This window comes from Lagopus muta, chromosome 1 (assembly GCF_023343835.1).
Source record: "Lagopus muta isolate bLagMut1 chromosome 1, bLagMut1 primary, whole genome shotgun sequence".
Taxonomy (NCBI): Eukaryota; Metazoa; Chordata; class Aves; order Galliformes; family Phasianidae; genus Lagopus; species Lagopus muta.
Window position 1 is genome coordinate 164177875 of NC_064433.1, and position 20244 is coordinate 164198118.

Below are 20244 nucleotides of genomic sequence, written 5' to 3' on the forward strand. Positions count from 1 at the left end.
GTTCTTCTCCCAGTCCCTGCCTTTGGATGCTGTGAGTTGGATGTTATGGCTAAAGCATTTGCCAATAAAGGCAAAAAAGCTGCTGAGTATCTCAGTATTCTTTGTAAGTTCTTAACAAACACAAAAGCAGAATTCAACCATACTACACCAGTGTTAAACAAAGGAACAGTTGGTCAAAGAATGCATGATATATTTTCTATTTGCACTAAATCCATTAACATTTCCACTATGCTTTTTAAATCTAGGATTCAGCAATTCAGGAAATACTCTGTAAATCACCAAGTTATCTACTTTTTGATTATAAACAGAAAATAACAGCACTACCACTTAAGAGGTCATTGAGATATTTTATAGTTCAAATACAGTCAAAATCTACCCTTCAATTCATGAAGATACAAGTCAGAATCTACCATAAACTTAAAAATAATAAAATAATAATAATTACATTAGAATTTAAGATTTTGCATTTAAAATGCATGCAGGAAGCTATCACAGTTCCTAAGTATCTGTCAGCAAAGTCATTATTCATGTAATGTCTTCCTTAGACAAATTCCATCTGTCGCATATTACTGTTGTGCAACAGAGTCTTGTTTCCAACTTGGGAAATGAATAAAAACAAAAATCCCATATAGCATAAAGTGCACAGCTACATTCTTTTTCAAGTATTCTATGCTAAGCTGGCAATTTCATAATACAGGCTAGTATGAAGCTGTGTACTATATTCACTTAACATTTTCTTACATCAAACATAACAAAAACAGAATCACAGGTATTTTGTACGTCTATATGTGCTTAGTACATTTATGATCCTTATCTTGAACATCCTAGCATTATTATGCTTTCAAAATGCAAGCCTTCTCTTAAAAGAATTATAAATCCATGAACAATACTGGTATCTTTTTCTACAAGTATTAGAAATTTAATAGTGATAATGTCAACAAGTTCTGATGTACTGTACCTGCAAATGCTTCACAATATTCACAACTTCTCTAGTTGAATAGGGATAGTTAATAATTCCTTGGTCAGCTAAACTCCTCAGCTCTCCAAAAGCAGCCACTAATTTCTGAAGAATGGGCTCTGGAACATCAGGACCATACTGTCGAAGCATAGCCAGCTCAGACTGCGGCTTAGGATTATCAACAGCATGGCAACTAAAGATGTCCCCTAATAGAAAAAAAAACAACACACATTTATGGTGTTCTTACAAAGAGATGAGATGCAGCAGCTCCACTGCATTTCTTACAGGAGCTTAAATGGGAAAGCAACATATCGAGAGGAGACACTTTGAAAGAAGTGAAGGATCAACTTGCTGTAAAGAACATTGAGGTTTCAGGAACATGGAGATTTCTCCTGCTATTATAATATATGTGATAACAAGGGAGAAATTCACTTCAAGATGAAATGCAAATCAAATGCAAAAGAAAAGAAAAAAAAAGCCTGAAGAAATTTGTGAGCACCTTCAAAATACCACAGAAGGCAGAGAATTCTTGATATCCAGGGATACATAGCACAACATAAACCCAAACGGGAGGTTTAGATGAAGTACTGGATTTATCTTTTCCCTCTGCCTACCTTGAAGTACGATAAGAAATACAGCAAGCTGTCCTCCACACGTGTTTGCATTATGTTGGCCCCAGCCACCTAATCTACAGAACTGAATTTATTTGTAAAAAAACTCAGCAGAAGCTTGATCAGATTCTGCAGAAAAAGAACTTGAGTTAAAAGCAGAAGGGTCCCTATGTTTGAAAAGCGAAATCCATCCTAAAATCTTCATTAAGCCTCTACCACGTAGGGCAAATACAATACTAGGATAATTGGTTTTGTTTAAAGGGTCAATACAGGGAGAGAGATTAGGTCATAGAAAATAAATAGGCTATAGTAAGAACATCTTGGGGCAGTGTAGCTTGGTGAAAATCAGAGCCAGTGGGTCTCTGCCATGGAATGCCCACTCACACGGAACTGCATCTGAAAAACAAAAAGCTATCATACAGAACAAGACTGGGCTTCCTCCTGCTTTTTATGATTGTATCATTATTTCTTACTGAACAAGCATTACAGCCAGAGTTAACAGATAAAAACACATAAATTAAGGTCCCTGCCTAGAATTTAGGCTACATTGGTAGTGTGGTCTGGAAGGCAATTTAACTGATAATCTAGTTGGCAACACCACCAAAGCACTGCAGAGGCCCACTTAGACTAACATTGGACTATACTTTAGACAATAAATTCTTCACTGTTCACCTTTAGGTGACATGAACGCTTAAATTCCTGCATTTACTGTCAGATGAAGCTGTGATGAATCTCACAAATCTTATGTATCACATGATGACACAAAAGGTTTTTAGGAACTACCAGGAGGTTTTATTTTTTTTTAAATGAGCATGCTTTTAGAACGAAAACTTGGATGTGAAATTTGGAGAGGGTTACCTAAAACTGTGATAATTCTAGTATTTTATCAAATGTTCTGACTATAAAACCATACACATGGAGAAGCTAATGAGGATTAAGAAGTAGATACCAATAGTATTAACACTATAAAGTTAATTGCTCCCATCTTTAGAGAGAGAAAAAAACAACATCCATCAGGCTCCTAATACTTGTATGAAACCAGACAACATCTGGCCAGTGGCTTGCAGTAAAGGAAAGAAAACACTGAACTTTTGTGTTAACCATTGATGTCAGCTATCAACAGCTTACAGCTCATATTATTGCTACATTTACAGATATGTTCATTAACAAAAATTTCTACTGCCTTTGTCCGTATTTTATGTTAGTCCTGATCCAATAAAACAATTCTAGTTGTACAAAGATGACTATGTATAGTTGTTAACCTCAGGGCAAGTTTCAGCACTTTTATTAATAGATCCAAATTTACATTTTTGTCTTCAAGCTGAATATAACCCCAAGCATCATAAGTAAAACAGAGTATTAATATGCATAGGGAATCCCTGCTCCAATGAAATCAAATAAAATAAAGATAGTAATTGTATTAATGAGTTCTATTGCACTTCAGCATTTAATGTGAATCACTTACCTAATGTGCCAAAAAAGTCATTACCCAAGAAAGGAAATCCAGGTCTATTTGCTAGAACTATCATTCTAAAATCAGGATGAATTGCTATGACATTTTCTCTCCCCTCTACACGAGCAGGATCTAGAAAAGAAATATAATTTCTTAATTGCATATTTAAGCTTTGCAATTATTATTGAATTAGAAAAAAAATGATTAGAAGATTTTATGTTTAACTTTACCAAAATGCTGATGTAAAGGGTGAAAAAAAAAAAAAGTACTTTTTCTATGTTTATAACATCTGAACATAGGACTCAAAGTCCCCCTGGCTATTACAAAAATCTGTGCAAAGTCAGAATCACATAATGTCACCCATGTGAAGGCTCAGTCCTCACCAAAATGAGTCAGATTGCCCTTGCCTGTTCCCAGCAAATATTTCTCCATTGGCACATGGACTTTGGGAATCCTTTTCCCTCCTCTAAAGTACTACAGTAAAAACTGAAACGAACTAGCAAGTTATTTAAAAAAAATGCACATCTGTAATTCATAATCACAAGCAAAACCTGTGTTATACCACGTGAGTGCTGAACAGATTGCTCCACTCACATTTCTTTATTACCAAACTACAGTGTCTACTAAGTTCAAGAGGGTATTTTAAAGAGGACTTTAAAAAAAATAATAATAAAATTAGTTCTTGCAATTCTTGTGAATTAGCTCCAGCTAATTACAAAGTATCCATCTTGCAGCATATCTTTAAGTAATAATAGCACACCGCTATTTTAGATGAAGACTTTAACAATTCAACCTTAGCTATACTCTTATTTTTACTACTGGATATGATCGAGTTTTATGCCAACTATCCAGATGGGTAAAGCCAAGTTCATAATTTGGTCAAATAGATCCTTACTTCTCATTGTGAAGAGGAAATAAAGAGGTCAGGTTACTGTTTTGTTTTTAATTCCTGAGAATTCGATTCACAAGAATGCTAATTTAAGAAAGCCTGTGTGGTTATGGCAAAAGTAGCTCTAGTTTTTAAAAACAGAAATTGACGTGGCATATTTTAGATTGTTCTCTACTGAAAAAAAAGACACTGTAATTTCTTTAACTACTAAGCTTTTAGCATCAAGTGCTTTTTACGTTTGGACTCTTAGGGCTGCACTTAGTAATGTAAATGATGAAAAACAGGAACATGATAAAGTTTAATATAAGTTATTAAAATGTTTTGTACCCACTTACTGGCAACAATTCGCCTTCCATCTGACAAAACCATCTCTCCACTTTCTACTAAGGTTTTTAAGATACAGGTAACATTTGTTGGTGCTTTGTCTGCTTCATCAACGACCAAAATATGTCCAAACCTCACTGCCTTTACCTGGAAGAGAAAAGAATCCAACCATCACAACTCTCCAAAAATAACTGTGAGAAACTGATTCGTTGTGTGCCAGTCAGTAGTAGGAACATTCCAGTGCAAGTGATATAAGAAAGGGCATCAGAACAGGGATAATATATGACCAAACTGTAGCTGAGAGAGAAGGGAAAGAAGCTGAGACAAGAAAGGAAGGTGCTTCTGTTAACTCAGGATATGAATGGGAGTTGCCTTAGGGAGGCAACTGAGGAGCCTGACTTAGACCAGGAATGCTGACAGTAAAGTAAGCAATAGCTCACATCTAAACAGTCAGCATGAAGCTGAAAGAACTGAAGAATAACTGAAAGAGCAGTTTGGAGTAATATTTTGCAGGTAGGTGTGAGGCATTTTAGATACTGCAAAAGAGAAGCAGCAAAATACCACTGCATCAGTTAGAATGTGTCAGGTTTACTATTTACTTTCCATGCTCATTTTGGCTGTGTGCAGACTCGCTGTATTTGGCATAGAAAACACAGCAAGTGGAACCAAGGTAAAAGTTGATGAATTGTTACCACATTCACTGACTATCCTATACAAATGATTAAATCATAAGGGATTTTGTCTGAAAAGCCATCATGCTTAACTACTTGGATTAAACATTTCCAAATATACAATTCAAACGTTGCTACTGACCAGCGGTGAATCTTCATATGTAATAAGACCATCTTTAACAGAAGGCTGTAGGGTGAGGCTTTGTACAGTGGTGTCCCTGAAATGTGGAAAAACAGGCAACATTAACTGAAACACAGAGGAAATTAAGTTATGATAAAGTGCAAAACAACTGAATGAGAACATAAAAGATCTCTAAGAGGAACAAACATCTCTGCTTTTCAGAATTCTTCAGCTCGATCTGAGAATGCTGTAGTAGCTCAGTGCTAGAAGATGAGTCTCCTAATCTCTGCTACAGATTATTCAGATAGAACTCATTCGCTATCAACATGGGATGATAGTGACTGGACAAAGGGGAATGGTTTTAAACTGAGACAGGGGAGGTTTAGGTTAGATATTAGGAGGAAGCTTTTCACACAGAGGGTGGTGATGCACTGGAACAGGTTGCCCAAGGAGGCTGTGGATGCCCCATCCCTGGAGGCATTCAAGGCCAGGCTGGATGTGGCTCTGGGCAGCCTGGTCTGGCGGTTGGCGACCCTGCACATAGCAGGGGGTTGAAACTAGATGAGCATTGTGGTCCTTTTCAACCCAGGCCATTCTGTGATTCTATGAACAATTTTCAATAGCAACTGCTACATTTTACATCACAAACAGTGTGAGCTCTTAGATGGGACAGAGGCTATGATAGCAAAATATTTTCCTTTTGGGATTCTATTTTCCTTTGAGTCACTCAATCAATTTTTACAGTTTCACAATTCTTACACAGTTAATATAAATCTGCGATGATAATATTCCTTAGTTTTCATTGTAATTATCAATTTCAATCTCTACTGAATGTACAGATAGAAGAACTGTTGCAGTTCAGAATTGTCCAGCAACATGTACCACCACACTGGATTTATCCATACACCTTATGTCATAGGTGTGAGATTTGATGCAACAAAAATCTCTTACCTTTCACAACCACGCAATACAGCAAGTGTTTGCTTAAGCTAGGCTGACTCACTGTTCCAAATATCCACCTTAGTTCAATCTTTAATTTTCTAACACCTTGCAAAAAACCCAACAATATACTGATAAGCTCCATGGGTACAGGATATCAAACACAGCACTGTTTGCAGTAAAATATTAAATGGCCAGCTTCCAGTTACAACTTAGAGCTGACAGCATAACACGCAAATTTCCTTTATTTGAAACTGCTGCCAGCAGGCTTTCTGTCCCTAACAACTGATACTTTCTTGTTTGGCTTTACTCATGACTGATTTATCCCAATGCCTCCTACACACTGCAATAAGGAACAGGGAAGAAGCAGAGCTTTCTTATTATTTGCCTGCTCATCTGAACTTTAATCCAGGAGAGGAAATGTGTAAGACTTGATGCTACCTCTATTTTGTTCAAATCCATCAACTTACAAACTGTAAAACTCCACCAAAACACAGTTATATTCATATTGTGTAATATGAAACAAATCCAACTCTACATGCATTTTTAAAATCACTGAAATAAGCTGTAGAACTAAACCTTTTTCTCAGAAATCCTGTCATGGAAATAAAAGCAAAGCTTCTATCAATTATCCTTCCTCTTTGCCCATTTCTACACAGGGCAAAAAAATAATAGATCATACAAAAAGAGCAACAAACCAATGTTTCTTGAACACATTACTTAGGGACTAAGTTCTCAGAATGCACATATCAGACTACCTCCAGCAACAGTTAACATTTCTCGTTCAAGCTTAAATAGCTGCAGATGTTATCACATATAAACCAAACCCCCCAGCCCATGAAGGCACAGTCACAGATTGCTTATTAGATAGAAATAATTCACTGAACAACACGGTATTAAATTTAGGAGAATAAAAGATGATTTCCCAGGGTGTTACGGATGGGGACTGATGCCATGAGAAGGAAAGACACAAATGTAAAATCGTGGGGTTTTTTTTGCATCACAAAACATCATGTATTTTGTTTTTGCAGAGCTTGTGAATGCTTTGGCTCTGCACAGGTAACTCACAGCTCCCAGATACAGAACACTAACTTGTGATTACTACCAGACTGCATATTCATTTGGACGATCTCAGTCTTTAGAGAAGACAAAATAATGATAACTCTGGTGGGAATGCTAAAAGAGTTTACGTGTTTACTTAAGGGCTGGTATGAAAGCTGCATCGATCAATAAAAACTGTAGAAGGAATCAAGATCAAGGAACAATTGACATCTCAACATCCTAAATCCAATTTCCAACTATTTTTTTTCTGTGGTTATTTATCTATTTATTTATCTTATCACTTTTCTTCTGCTTTCTTGTTATTCAGGCCTAATTCTTTAAGGAAATATTCCAGGAGGTTTTCAGTGTATTCTATAAGCTAAGTATACAGTCAAACATTAATTCTGTTGGTTTGCTGATGTAAGTGAGCACAATTCAAGAATGTGCTTTGGATGTTACATTCAGTACATAAGAATGATGTTGTTATGGGTACCACAGATAAGTACTCCTTTCAGAATTGCAAGCTATGCAATTAGATGACATTATTTTCTGTTTTCCAGAAACTAACTAAACAGAGTAAAAAACAACTACAAATAATTTTTTGTCCTAGGCTTTTTTTCTTGAATTTCTGCTTTGTAGTGACCTTTATAAATGTAAAGACACTGGAAGACAATAATAAATATATGTTACATCTGAAATATTTCTGAACAACATGGCATGCAGATTTTCTGAAGTGTAAATTATGTCTGGCACTCAAGACATTTGAGCACAGAATTTCATTCCCACAGCAGAGATCTAAAAACTATTTCATGTTTACCTATTAATATTAGCATCTAAGTATTAACTAGGCTCTAACAAAGACAAGAATACAAAACCCTCATAATTTCATCACACCTGGCACCCAAGATGAAAATAGTTCTGACACACAGAGGCAAAACTGTGGGAATACACAAGTGGATGAGAAAAGCTGTCTGACATACTGTCAATCCTGTTCAAATGAATTAATTTAGTTTCCCCTGAATGTTAAAGAAAAAAGACGCAAAGCTCACAAATGTCTTTCATAAGAACATGTTATTATCATGGAAACTCTTCTCAGAAACTCTACACTGAAAAAATAAAAAGTAAAAAAACCCGGTACCTAAACTCAGCAACTCTTCTGACAGTACCAATCCACTCATAGCAGCACTTTTGGGACTTCTTTTGATGTTTATTTTTTTGTTGTTGTTGGCTCACATCTCTGTCTCTTATCTACTCTTTGTTACTGGTGCATTCTATAGCCCAAAGGCAGCTTTTTCTGAGATCTATAAATTTACTCAATACATACCAGTCTTTGACAGCTACTATTCCTTTGACAGCAATACCTTCTCTCCAGGGGAGAGCTACGAAATGCGTCAGGAGAAATTTCTATTGACCACAGAAAACAAGGGCGCAGCAGATGTGAGGTAAGTGACAATCCTGCTGGACCTTGACCCATCCTCACAAAGCAATGCAAGCTACAGAGGGATGCTCTTCCTGCAATATACTTGTGTTTGCTATTGTGGTGCTCATGCCTGAAGGAAAAGCAAACTCCTGATTTGAACAGAGGCCAGCCAGATGGCAGTGACTATGGATGACAGCATACTTTAAAAATGATTTTCATTTAAATTAATAACATATATATGTTATTACATATATCTACAAGTCTTCACTACAAAAGTGAATCAAAACTACCATCCACCCAGGTTATACACAATCTCTTACTGCTAACAAGGCTTATAATTCAAATACCTCAATCAGAGTAGAAAAGACTCCATTCTGTCCCTGTCAAGTCACAATATTTATCCAAATCTTCTTAAACAACAGTTGAAAAATAACTCCAAAGAGAGGAGAGGAACTGCAAACCATACCTACTTTGCCATTTAAAATAAAATTCTCCTCTACACAAATTCAATGAGTTCTGCATTTCTTTTGCATAAACAGTTCTATCAGTAGACCTTGACATAGGGCAGGATGGGAGAGGAGGAAAGGTGGAAAGCAATTAAATGTCCAGACATTTTGAATATCCACTGGTGAGAAAGAGGAGTTGAAACTAGACAAAAGAAAAAGTTAGGCAGCAATGAGAATGATGTTTTTCTATTTAAAATTCATGTTAGTTTATCTTAAGGAATAGATGGCTGAAATATGTTTCTTTAGAAAAATTACGTCAACGCATGGAATTCTTCATTAAAAATGTTAATGCTGTCCATACAACAAATCTGCAAAAGTTCACTGCATGTGCTGACATTTGTCCTTCCCAAAACATCAAGGTGTGAATGCCAAAACAGGGTTTGATCCACTCTATAACCAACATGTTGTCATCTAACTTAAGAAAAGCCAAATGCACTGTGCTGCTTTACTGTACTACATGAGTCCCCAGGGAGGCTTCTGCTCAAATACAGGACTCAGCATTACAAACCTCAGCTTTCACTGTAATTACTACATTGTGGCAAGCCTGAAAAAAGCTGCCCTGGCTTTTTGTGTGTTTACCGAGGCTGACAGAGTAAGAGAATATCTTATAAGTAACCTTGCATTTTTAGGGTTCATAGTAACAAACATTGATAAACCAGATTGGCCTTTGTCTTATTCCCCAAGTTAAACTTCACAGTGGTTGAAAGGAAAAATCAAACACCCAGAACATACGCTATAATAATTGTTCTTCACATCTGGGAGCTGTATGCATCTATCTAATTATCTACATAAACAGATGTACATGTAACTTCTTGATTACATTCCAATCAGAATATATCCAGCTGGTGTGACCTAATTTCAAGAGTATTTGAAAAATAATTAAGCCAAGAGCCATGTGAAGTTGTTAATTGCTAAGTTAATCCACTCATGGACTATCCTGATGAAAAGCAGGCAATCTGTGCGACTCTGACATTTACAAATAAACTTCTCTAGCCAACCTATTATACACGGTATCATTGCATGACACAACCACTATGCTCAGGAAATTCTGAAATGCCTAAAAAGTCAAACAGCTTTCTTATTTCTCTCTTAAAATGACAGTGTAAAGCCTTTTTTACTTTCCCTACGTGTATGGATAATTACATCTCTACATTTCTTCTGCTAAGACCATTGTAACTACTCAGCAAGACAGATGCTTGTTTAAAATCCAAATAATTATTTGGAATATAAAGGTGCTTATTACTCAGTATAACTGTGGGTGGCAGAACAAAGGCCAAAGGCAATTACATGCTTGATCCAGGTTATATGCTTAAATCAAGTTACAAAATCCATCTTTTAAAACAAGATGCAACACTTGCACATAATGTGTTCTAACGTGAGAAATTCGCTCAAATTGCAAAATCCACAAATGAAGAAATACAACATCCTACAGCTCCCCTGATTGCATATAAGAATACATTTCACTGAGTAAACAGCTAGAAACTGCTACTTTAGCTTTAGATGAAAATGAAACAACTTGGTTTTCTAACCTAAGTTATTTCTCTACAGCAGCCACCCAGCAGGATATTGAAGCTGAATTGAATTCCTACAAAAAGATAAATGAAGTAGCTCTCTAATACCTGAAATGTGACAATAGCAGAGCTGGTCAGGCAGTTTATAAAAAGCTAACACTGGAAAGAAGAGACCACTAGCTTATGTGAACTTCTGCAAGCTTTCATTACAATGTACTGGATACTAGCTAGCACACTGAATGCCTCACAGCATAAACTTCCTCAACAGCAATATGCCCTTATTACTTATTTTCAAACTAAGGCTGTATGAAAAATAAAGGATGCACTGTAAGTTTACTTTGTTAAAATGAGAAGAAAATATTCTAGACATACACATTGTAAAAATTCAGGACTTGAAGTCAAGCAGAGCAAATTAGCCAGCCTTTTTGTGTGCATATAAGACACACACACACACACACGCATTTTCACTGAGCTCAATGGATTCCTCTAACAAACCACTGAAGCTTAAGAGCAATTTGTCTACAGACATAACTTCTCTGTGGTTATTCACTTTGAAAAACAGACCTGCAGAGCTACACCGTCATTTAAATCGTCTTACACAGTCCTATCTTCTTTCAAAGGTAATTCTGGGATCAAGTGTGCTATAGCTCTACAGTATTAGGTATCTATAGCTTGAGTAGCAACATCTCGAGTGAAATAAGTAATTCCTTCTTGCAACAACTTTTTCTAATTACAATTTAAAAATCCGAAGTCAATAAAGCTCAAAGGGTAGATTTAAATGATCTCAGAAGGGGAAACAGGTAATTAGATTTTATACTGATTACGTGTGCTGGAAAAGAGAGAAAGAAAATTAACATCAAAAGATTAATGCACAGTTTGTAGTAAGTATTGCTTGTAGGGACGCTATACGCTCATTTTCCTATCCCAAACCTCTGAATTAATTTGATTGTTAAAGATCACAGCAAAATTACCTTTATTTTGAAAAGGATAACGTATGTAAACTCAGGTAATTTTTGGAAGAAAAGATTACTGTAATTTATTACGGAATTAGAAAAAGCCAGGATGTAGCAGATACTTAAAATGAACCTTGTACCACACTTTCAAATCATCAGTCACATGAACAAACACAGTGACTTTGACAGGAAGATGCAACATCATATGGAAATTCTTTGAAATAAAATGTAACATGGAGATAACCAGAACAAGGTAGTGCATGATCATCTAAAATAGCAGCAAGATTATCAGGTAACAAATAGAATTCTTATAGGAATTAGTATTCTAAGACAACAGTCGCAAAGAAAGTCAAAATGCTTTAGACGAGGCCTATGTTAATGATAAGAAAGGAGACAAAAAAGCTTTCTGAACACAGAGAACTATGCATAGTATGGCTAACTTAAGGGCATGAACTGCAAAGCAAGCACTACGTTTTATAAAAGCTATTTTCTTTTTTATCAAAGCTGAAGAAGGGAACGTCATAAATTCTCTTGTATCACAAAAAGGCATCAAATCATATCAAGCAGCTTCAACTTTTCAGACATTACAAGAACAACTCTTCTGCACCAAAAAACTCTCCTCCTTTTTGTTACGTGACATTATAAAGATTTCTATTCTCTTTTTGGACAAAAAAATGGTTTAAGATGAATGTTTTCTTGATGCACAGAAAGAGAATGCTTGAACTACTTGGTTCACATCTCCTGTAGACTCACTGAAGCACCGAGAAGCAGAAAAACCATCATAATCCATCAATAAATTATTGATGTAGACTGCACTGCAGGATGCTCATCAAAAGCTTCTGTTTTTGTAAATGACCACAACATTCTTACCCAATTAAATGACTGCAATTCTACAAACACAAGATGTCAGAGTAGAGGTTGACAAGTTTTACTTACTATGACATCAGCTGCCACCCGTGTGTAGTAGCTCAGAGGGAATCTAGCTCTCCCACTAGCTGAGAGCAACCAATTTCCCATAGCAATGGAAAGGACTGATAGTTTTCAATTCTGAAAGCTTTTAATTGAGTAAAGGACTGCCTGTGGCACACACTGCAGAGATGGAGATGGTGAGCTGCAATTGTTGTGTTTCCCATGGCTGATCAATGTGGAAGCAGCATGAAGCCAAGAAACATCTCATAGAAATTTCTGCTTGTTATTTACACTCATATCATAACAATAAACAAATGTTCTACAAGTTATCAAACTTAATGACATTACAAAAAATATTCCTATTTTTCTTGTTCCAAAAACGATTAGAAATTGCTTCTTAATTTCCTCAGCTTTTAACAGTTCTTTCGCACAGGCATATTTGCACAAAAGCCAAGGACTTTCTTAATGGACTCCCTGCATGGAACATCACTGCTGGATCATCCAATTTTATGAAGATAAATTAATTTTTTACTTTAATTTTTTTCCTACTGAACAATTTTGATTTAACTGAAAATAAGAACTTACTGGTGTCCTCTATCTTCTGGCTTGCAAAAGTTGTTGGTACATAACAGAATCAGAGTGTTTGAAGTTGGAAGGGGCCTCTGAAGGTCAGCTAAACCAACACATGTAGCTCAAGCAGAGTCATCTAGAGCAGTTTGCCAAGGACTATGTGCCCAAGGCTTTTGAGAATCTCAGAACATCAACAAATGCAATGCATACCAAACTTTACAAAGAAGTACTGACACATAATAATGTCAATTATGCTGTCCTGAGCCAAATCCACTGTGCTGCTTGGAACACAGGCCTTCTTTCCACATTTAAATTTTCTTCAAGGTACTACGCAGAGAAATAGGCTTTTGTTTGTTTGCTAGTAGAGCAGTTTGAAGCACAACACAAGATGTCAGATAATTTCGTAAGGCTCCTACTGCCAGCTGCTCCTTTTGGCTACATAATATAAAACCAATCCAACACCAACAGAACAGAGATGGCAGCTTTCAGAAGTTGTACAGCATCAAATCTTAGAGTTGACACCACATAATCTCCACAGAATTTCTCCAGTTCTATTTAGCTGTCTAAAATGAAATTTCAGGTGCAATAAACCTAGAGAATGATTTATTTGCCAATATTTTCCCTTTTTAAAATCATTATGTTTAAGACTAGGAGATTACTTAATGAATACTAAGAACAGATAAAATTATATGACTCCAGAAAATTGATGTATTCAAATGTCTTCAGCATGTAAAACTAATCCATTATTTATTCTAAAAGAAACCAATATGAACTGTAGGTCACTGAATTTTTTCCCTCCCTAGGCAGAACCTCACCTTTTGAAACCTTTTTTTTTATTTTTGCAGTCTCTTCACAATCCAAATACAATCAAACAAAAAACTCTGAGCCATAAATCAAGTCTGCGTTGGAAACAAAAGGGAAAATATTGTGTTTATATAATACCAGTGCACACAAAAATAGGAACTCCAAGAAGAAATCATTGTCATTTTAACTTAAAAAAACAGCCTGATGGTAAGACTGAATTCCAAACAGATGCATAATTGTTTAAATGGCAGATAAAGGATATCGTCAATCTGGCAAAACCATTCTTTACATGCAATTAGTTACTAATTTGATGCTGAGAGGGGTAAAATTAATTTTTTTTCTTCATCAAAGGAGCCAACAGTTTTAAGTCTACAGCACTTTTGTTCTGAGGCTTTTACATAGGAGAGGTGTGAGTTTATATTTTATGTACTACTCTCTCATTAGTGATAAAAAAGATTTTATAACCTGAATAGGGCACATATTCTTGCCTAAGTCTTTTCTAAGGCTTTACTGTTGTTTTTGTTGTTGTTTTTTTTTTCATTTGCTTTGTATTTTCCTTCTGTGGAATCTTCTTTCAAGAGACTTTAAAAGAAGATGTTATCAGTTCTAATGAAAAGCTTTTTTCCTGATCCAGTGAAACCTGTTTTACAGATCCACAATTTGTACAAAGCTTGGTTTCACATTCTTCTGAAGAACCACAGGTGATTCCTTTCCATGGGACTCACACAAGAGACTACAAAAGTAGTAAAGGCCATAAAATTATGAGCTTTTCCAGGTTTCACACATTTAGGAATAAAGCAAGTATTCAATGCTCTGTTACATTTATTTGGAGGACATAAAAGTTTGTAATAAAGTCATCCAATATTGCATCTAATTTCTAAACAGATCTCTGCTCGGCCTGCAGCTGCCTCAGATTTTCACCTTGCCAGCAGCATCATGAAGGCAAAAGCAGAAAGATCTTAAAGATCAACATTAGGCAAGATAATGCTGTTGTATGTTTCATAATGTGTAGCCAGTATCGTGTCCGCAGTCATCCCTCACAAATAAACAAAATTTGAGGGTTTATCTCCCAGAAGTTATTCTTAAAAGAAAGGGATCAATCGGGAAATCTCAGTAGGTGAAACTTCTGATTCAGCATGGAAAAGAAGCAAGATGCTTTGTAAGTGCAACCCCAGACAGAGCTATGCAGACCCTAACCCAAACTGTCAGTTTCAGATGGAGTCCTATAACCCCAGTCATATATGATAAAAGAGATCTGCCTTTTTGCAGTTATTCTTTTTTGTGTCCTGATCAACTTCTTATATGAGGAAGTATGTAAGCAAGGGCAGTCAACTTTCTGAATAATTTATAAGCAAACATTTTTTTTAATTTCTTTCCTTATTAAATTTTAATCACAGCTTTATTTCAGTTATTTTATGTTTAGTTTCTTGGTCCCAAAATGATTTATAAAACTTAAAGTTAAGTCTAGTGTGTTGGTTTTCAGGTTGGCTTTTTTTTTCCAAAAATTGCTTGGAAACAGAAGTGCTCAGTTACTAACAGGCCAACCTGCTATCAGGGTGGTTCCAAAGAATGTTTATCAACAGGGTGGTGTACTTATATATATATATATATATATATATATATATATATATATACACACATATGTATGTGTGACTGAATATATATGTATATATATTACTCTCTAAACATGTGTGTATATATATACACACACATAGATGTATATAAATATATGTAAATTATACTCAAGAAAAGAAAATCTCTCAATGAGGTAAGCAAACCTAAGAGAAAGATTTATAATCTCCATAAACAATCTAATTCTTAAGGTCAGACTGACCCTTACATATCAATCAGTGGTAAAGCAAGTAAATACAGATGTTAGAAAAGATGTTTGAGGAAAAACACTCTCTTTTCTGTCTACTATCTCCTCTCACCATCTTCCAGTACAAGACACTAATTTTGAGGTTTTAAAATTACCCCTTCTATCAGCTCATTGCCCAAAAGAAGCACACTTCCCAAGTGAATCTTTTGGAATATGTGAAGTTTTAGATCAGAACTTATATAGAATTGATTGGGTTGGAATGGACCTTTAAGACCATCCAGTTGCAACCCTCTGCTGGGGGCAGGGCTGCCACCCACCAGCTCAGGCTGCTCAGGGTCCCATCCAACCCGGTCTTGAATGCCAGCAGGGATGCTGCCCCCACGGCTTCTTTTGGCAACCTGTTCCCATGCCTCCCCATCCTTTAGGTAAAGAATTTCTTCCTAACATCTAACCTCATTTCCCCCCCTTTAAATTATACAGCCATTCCTTCTTGTCCCATGACTGTCTGCCCATGCAGAAAATTGGTCTCCCTCCTGTTTGTAAGCTTCCTTTAAGTACTGGAACATCACAACGAGGTCTCCCTAAAGCCTTCTCTTCTCCAGGCTGAACAAGCCCAGCTCTCTCTTCACAGGAGAGGTGCTCCAGCCCTTTCATCATCTTTGTGGATCTCCTCTGGACTCACTCCACTATCTCTACATCCTTTCTGTACTGCGGGTCCCAGGCCTGGACACAGCAACCCAGAAGGAGCCTCACAAGGTCTGAGTAGAGGGGGACAATCCCCTCCCTTTTTCTGCTGGCCACTCCTGTGTTGACGTAGCTCAGGATAAAGTTGGTTTTCCAGGCTGCAAGTGCACACTGCTGGCTCATGTCAAACTTTTTGTCCACCAAGGCCCCCAAGTCCTTCTCTGCTCTCAAGGAGTTCCTTTCTCAGTTTGTACTCACACCTGGGATTACCCTGACACAAGTGCAACAGCGTGTATTTGGATGCTGCACTATACTATCTAGAAACTTAAAATAAAAAAAGAGAAAAAAAAAGAAAATACAAACTAAATGAAAGCAAAAAACACCCCTTCCCAAAACAATCAAAATCAAAACATATTTGAATAGCATATCTAGTTATTTTATTTCTACTGGCAAAAGGTGCAAGGGGTGAGATCTTTTATAAATGACATCTACAGTGATTATACTGCATAACAGTGTGTTACGTTACATGACTGTATGTTTACCCCTTATTTACATCACAAGCCATTGAATGTAAACATTTCTGGAATGTCTTCATGAGTTTGATACTTAAACCTAATTAAAATTCTGCTTTGAAAAATGGCAACAACGTTAACCAATTGCTTAGATATCAGGAAATTTCATCCAGGATCACCTTCACTTACTTTTGCCTGTTATTTATTTGCTTCTTTATTTACTACGTAATGATACATGTTATTAAAGACCCTCATTACATTAATTTTAAAGCTCTTATAGTTTTCTCCACTCCGACAATTTCTCCTCCAGCGACATCTTTGTTAGAGTCATCAGCAAGGCCACTTCTTACCTAAGGATTTATATCTACCTACTCCAGAACATAACAGATGCTATTCAATTGCAAGGCATACTGTTCAGCTGAGACAGCAATTCCATTTTAGAATTATTGCAAGTATGTGTTTTATAGCTAATTATAGAAAGTGACACTTGACATGGGCATGTTTGAGAACTGGTGATGTCATCAGCCATCTTCCTACAGATTTGATACCTCACTGGAAACTCAGAGCCTCAGGATATGCAGCTGACAGCTGCATGCTCATTTCTAGAAGGAGTTGTTACAGCAATCTAAAGAGAGTCTTCAACCTAAATTCCAAGAACTAATGATGAGCAATGTCAGATACATTTCTGAAAGGGTCAAGAATTCCCATTTTCACCAGGTACTGAATTCCCTTCAATTTTTATTTAATGTATTGCATTTTTTCCTTGAAAAGAAAAACAATAATATTCTTCTTTCCCTTGAAATGTTGTCAACTAAAATGCATGCTTACAACATTCAATTGCTCTAGAGTTATAATTCAGGTATATGAGCACCATTTAAAGTATTAAATTTAGAAATAATTTCCTGCTAGCACAGTTAATGGTACTGATGCCAGCTACCTACAAAATCTACAGAAACATCCAGATGAAGTGTACAATCTAGCATATTTCCTATAAAGCATTTATATGCAGTAAGTAAGCTACTAACTGTATTTCCCCTACAAAATGTCTAAAACTGTAATAGTAAAATGTTTTGAGGGCAAACTTTTTCCTATTTTGTTTTGTAATCCAAAAGTGTGCGCTAACAATATCATAATCCTTTTTTAAAGGTTTTATGAAGTTTACCAAGGCATTACATAGACTAAGATCCTCACAAGGTATCAGAATGCCACCCAGGAAGTAGAGATTTCTGGTTTCTCTATACTCTGGAATTGTTCTTCTAGAACTGCTCAGGTTCATCATTTGTTATTTCTATCTATCTCTTAAACACTGTAAAACAATAAGCAACCTTAGAAGAGTCTATAGCAAAGGCACCTTATTTATCTGGAGATATATAATCTAGAATGTTGTACCTGATACATTCTATGGGTCCATCGTTATCCCAAACATCTTTTTTTATACAGCACTCCCCTGAGTTATCTCAATATTAATTTATGCTGTTCTTCTTGACCACACCTCACTACACATTTTCAAAGGTCACATACATGGAGTGATAGGAATACTGTAGTACTTTGTTAATCCAAATGAGATGTGCAAAAAGTGATTATGTGTGAAAAGGAGGAGGTGTCTATTTCAGGCAGAGATGATGACATGAAAGTTAATGCAAAGCTCAGAGTAGCAGGTCACAAAAGTAGTATTTAGAAAAGTAGTGATGGGACTTTAGGAGAAAATGTAAGCAAACAGCAATAGAAAAGTGATGAGGTAGAGTTATCCTAGCATCAGGAACACAAGGATAAGATATTTGAAGACAAAAAGCTAGAGGAGAAGAGAGAGAAAATGCTAAAGAGACCATGCTGTTAAAGGGCTAACTACCAAAGACGATCATTTTTATTAGCATTATTTAAAGAACACTGGTTATAGAAAGAGTACTAAAGCTAGGAAGTTCAAGAGAGAAAGGTAAAGAGTAGGAATGAAGCAGAAATACAATGCAATTCAACTGAAAATAATTCTTCCGTACCTATTCAGTCTTTGTTTCAATTTACTGATCCACATGCCATAAAGAGCAGGCAGATAAATTGGTATTAAATCAGTACACAATCATAATCTGTTGCTTATTTCAGCTTTTGAATTGTTCTCAACTGGTTTGTTGTACTGAAAATCTTTTCTTAGCTTGCAGAAAAAAATATCATTTCCTAATCCAAACATGCTTATAGATGACAAATACATGTGCTTAGTAGGAATGACAAAGAAAAAAACAAATACTTAAGAGTATTTCTTATCTTATGAATGATATATTGCAGTAAGAGCCTTTGAAATTCTTCCCTCACACAGTACCTCATGCTTAAGGAAATCTCTCCAGAAATGATAATATAGTAGGACTTTCTTAGTTTGACATCAGTAGACTCCAAGCTTTACTTCCTGCTATGCTAAGCAAAGCGATTCCACTAGATTCCTGGACCCTCTCATCAGCCTTACTGCTTATGCCTACAAAAGGGATACATTTCTGTGGTCTGTGTGGCACCCAAAATAATGGAGTATTTATTCAAACAATAAGAGCAAATTAAACTTCAGAAATGCGAGTTTTAAAACGTGTGAAATCAGATTGCAAAGTATGAAAATGTAACAAGTTCTTACCTGTGCAGCTGTAAGTACTCTCTGGGCCTGTTTAAAAGGTGAAGGAATCTGTCAACAATCTTGTTCTTCCCAACACCCTGCAGCAAATAAATGTAACACAAAGACTTTATTATAACATGAAGACACAACTAAGAGTGATAAAATTTCATTTAAGAGTTTTTATGACACATTTAAAAGTTTAAAAAAAAAAAAAAGTAACGTTCTAAAACTGTTCAGATACTCTCCAAATTTCTTTATAAGCAAATACAATTTCAATTCACATAGAAGAGCTCTGACTGCAATTCAATATTATTTTACATATGTATGTATTTGCAAAACCATTATCTGTTTTACTGGAGTAATCAGAAAAAGGATTGATTCCGTAGAATTATATCACCATTATATCAAGTGTGAATCACTTTAACTATCTCCATTTGTTTATAAGCCCCACGTTTCACAAAGGTATTGCAAACCTCTGAATACCACGAAGTTAGCTTGCACTAAGGATGAAAAGGTAATTTTTGTTGGCCATAGGAAACACACTGCATTTATCTCTTAGACGTCACCTTTGTTAATATTTGCTAATCACCTTCCACTGGGCATTAGAAAAAAGGCCCAGAGAATCAGAATTGGGTTGGAAATTAATTGATCTACAACACTGCTATATTACAGAAGCTCTACATTAGCAAGGTGTGTAGAACAGTGACAGTGAGCTTATGGAATGAATGAGATGTAGCTAACACCACTTCATCCTCTGTACAAGTGTTTCAGGAGCTGGCACTTCACCCCAGGCCTGGCTTGTTTGCATGGAAGGAAGTATGCTGAAGGTATAAGGTGTGCTGCTGGAACACATTCCAAGTCAGTCTCATCCTAAGGGAATCCAGGTCATATGTTCCTTGACATGTACCAAACTGCACTAATGAGCTTCAGTTAAAAAAATCTGATTCCTCCTGTAAGAA

At 36.1% G+C, this 20244-nt stretch overlaps 1 protein-coding gene across 1 annotated transcript in view; it reads right to left on the reverse strand.

Annotated features, from left to right (window-relative positions):
• Nucleotides 1–20244, reverse strand: part of VWA8 (von Willebrand factor A domain containing 8) — a 182792-nt gene that overhangs the window by 76626 nt on the left and 85922 nt on the right. Inside the window, exons 21-25 of the mRNA XM_048932672.1 lie at nucleotides 19307–19383; nucleotides 5049–5124; nucleotides 4247–4382; nucleotides 3035–3154; nucleotides 959–1164 (exon numbers count right to left, since the gene is read on the reverse strand). Coding sequence (XP_048788629.1) covers nucleotides 959–1164; nucleotides 3035–3154; nucleotides 4247–4382; nucleotides 5049–5124; nucleotides 19307–19383 — 615 coding nt within the window. The remainder of the gene's footprint in view (nucleotides 1–958; nucleotides 1165–3034; nucleotides 3155–4246; nucleotides 4383–5048; nucleotides 5125–19306; nucleotides 19384–20244) is intronic.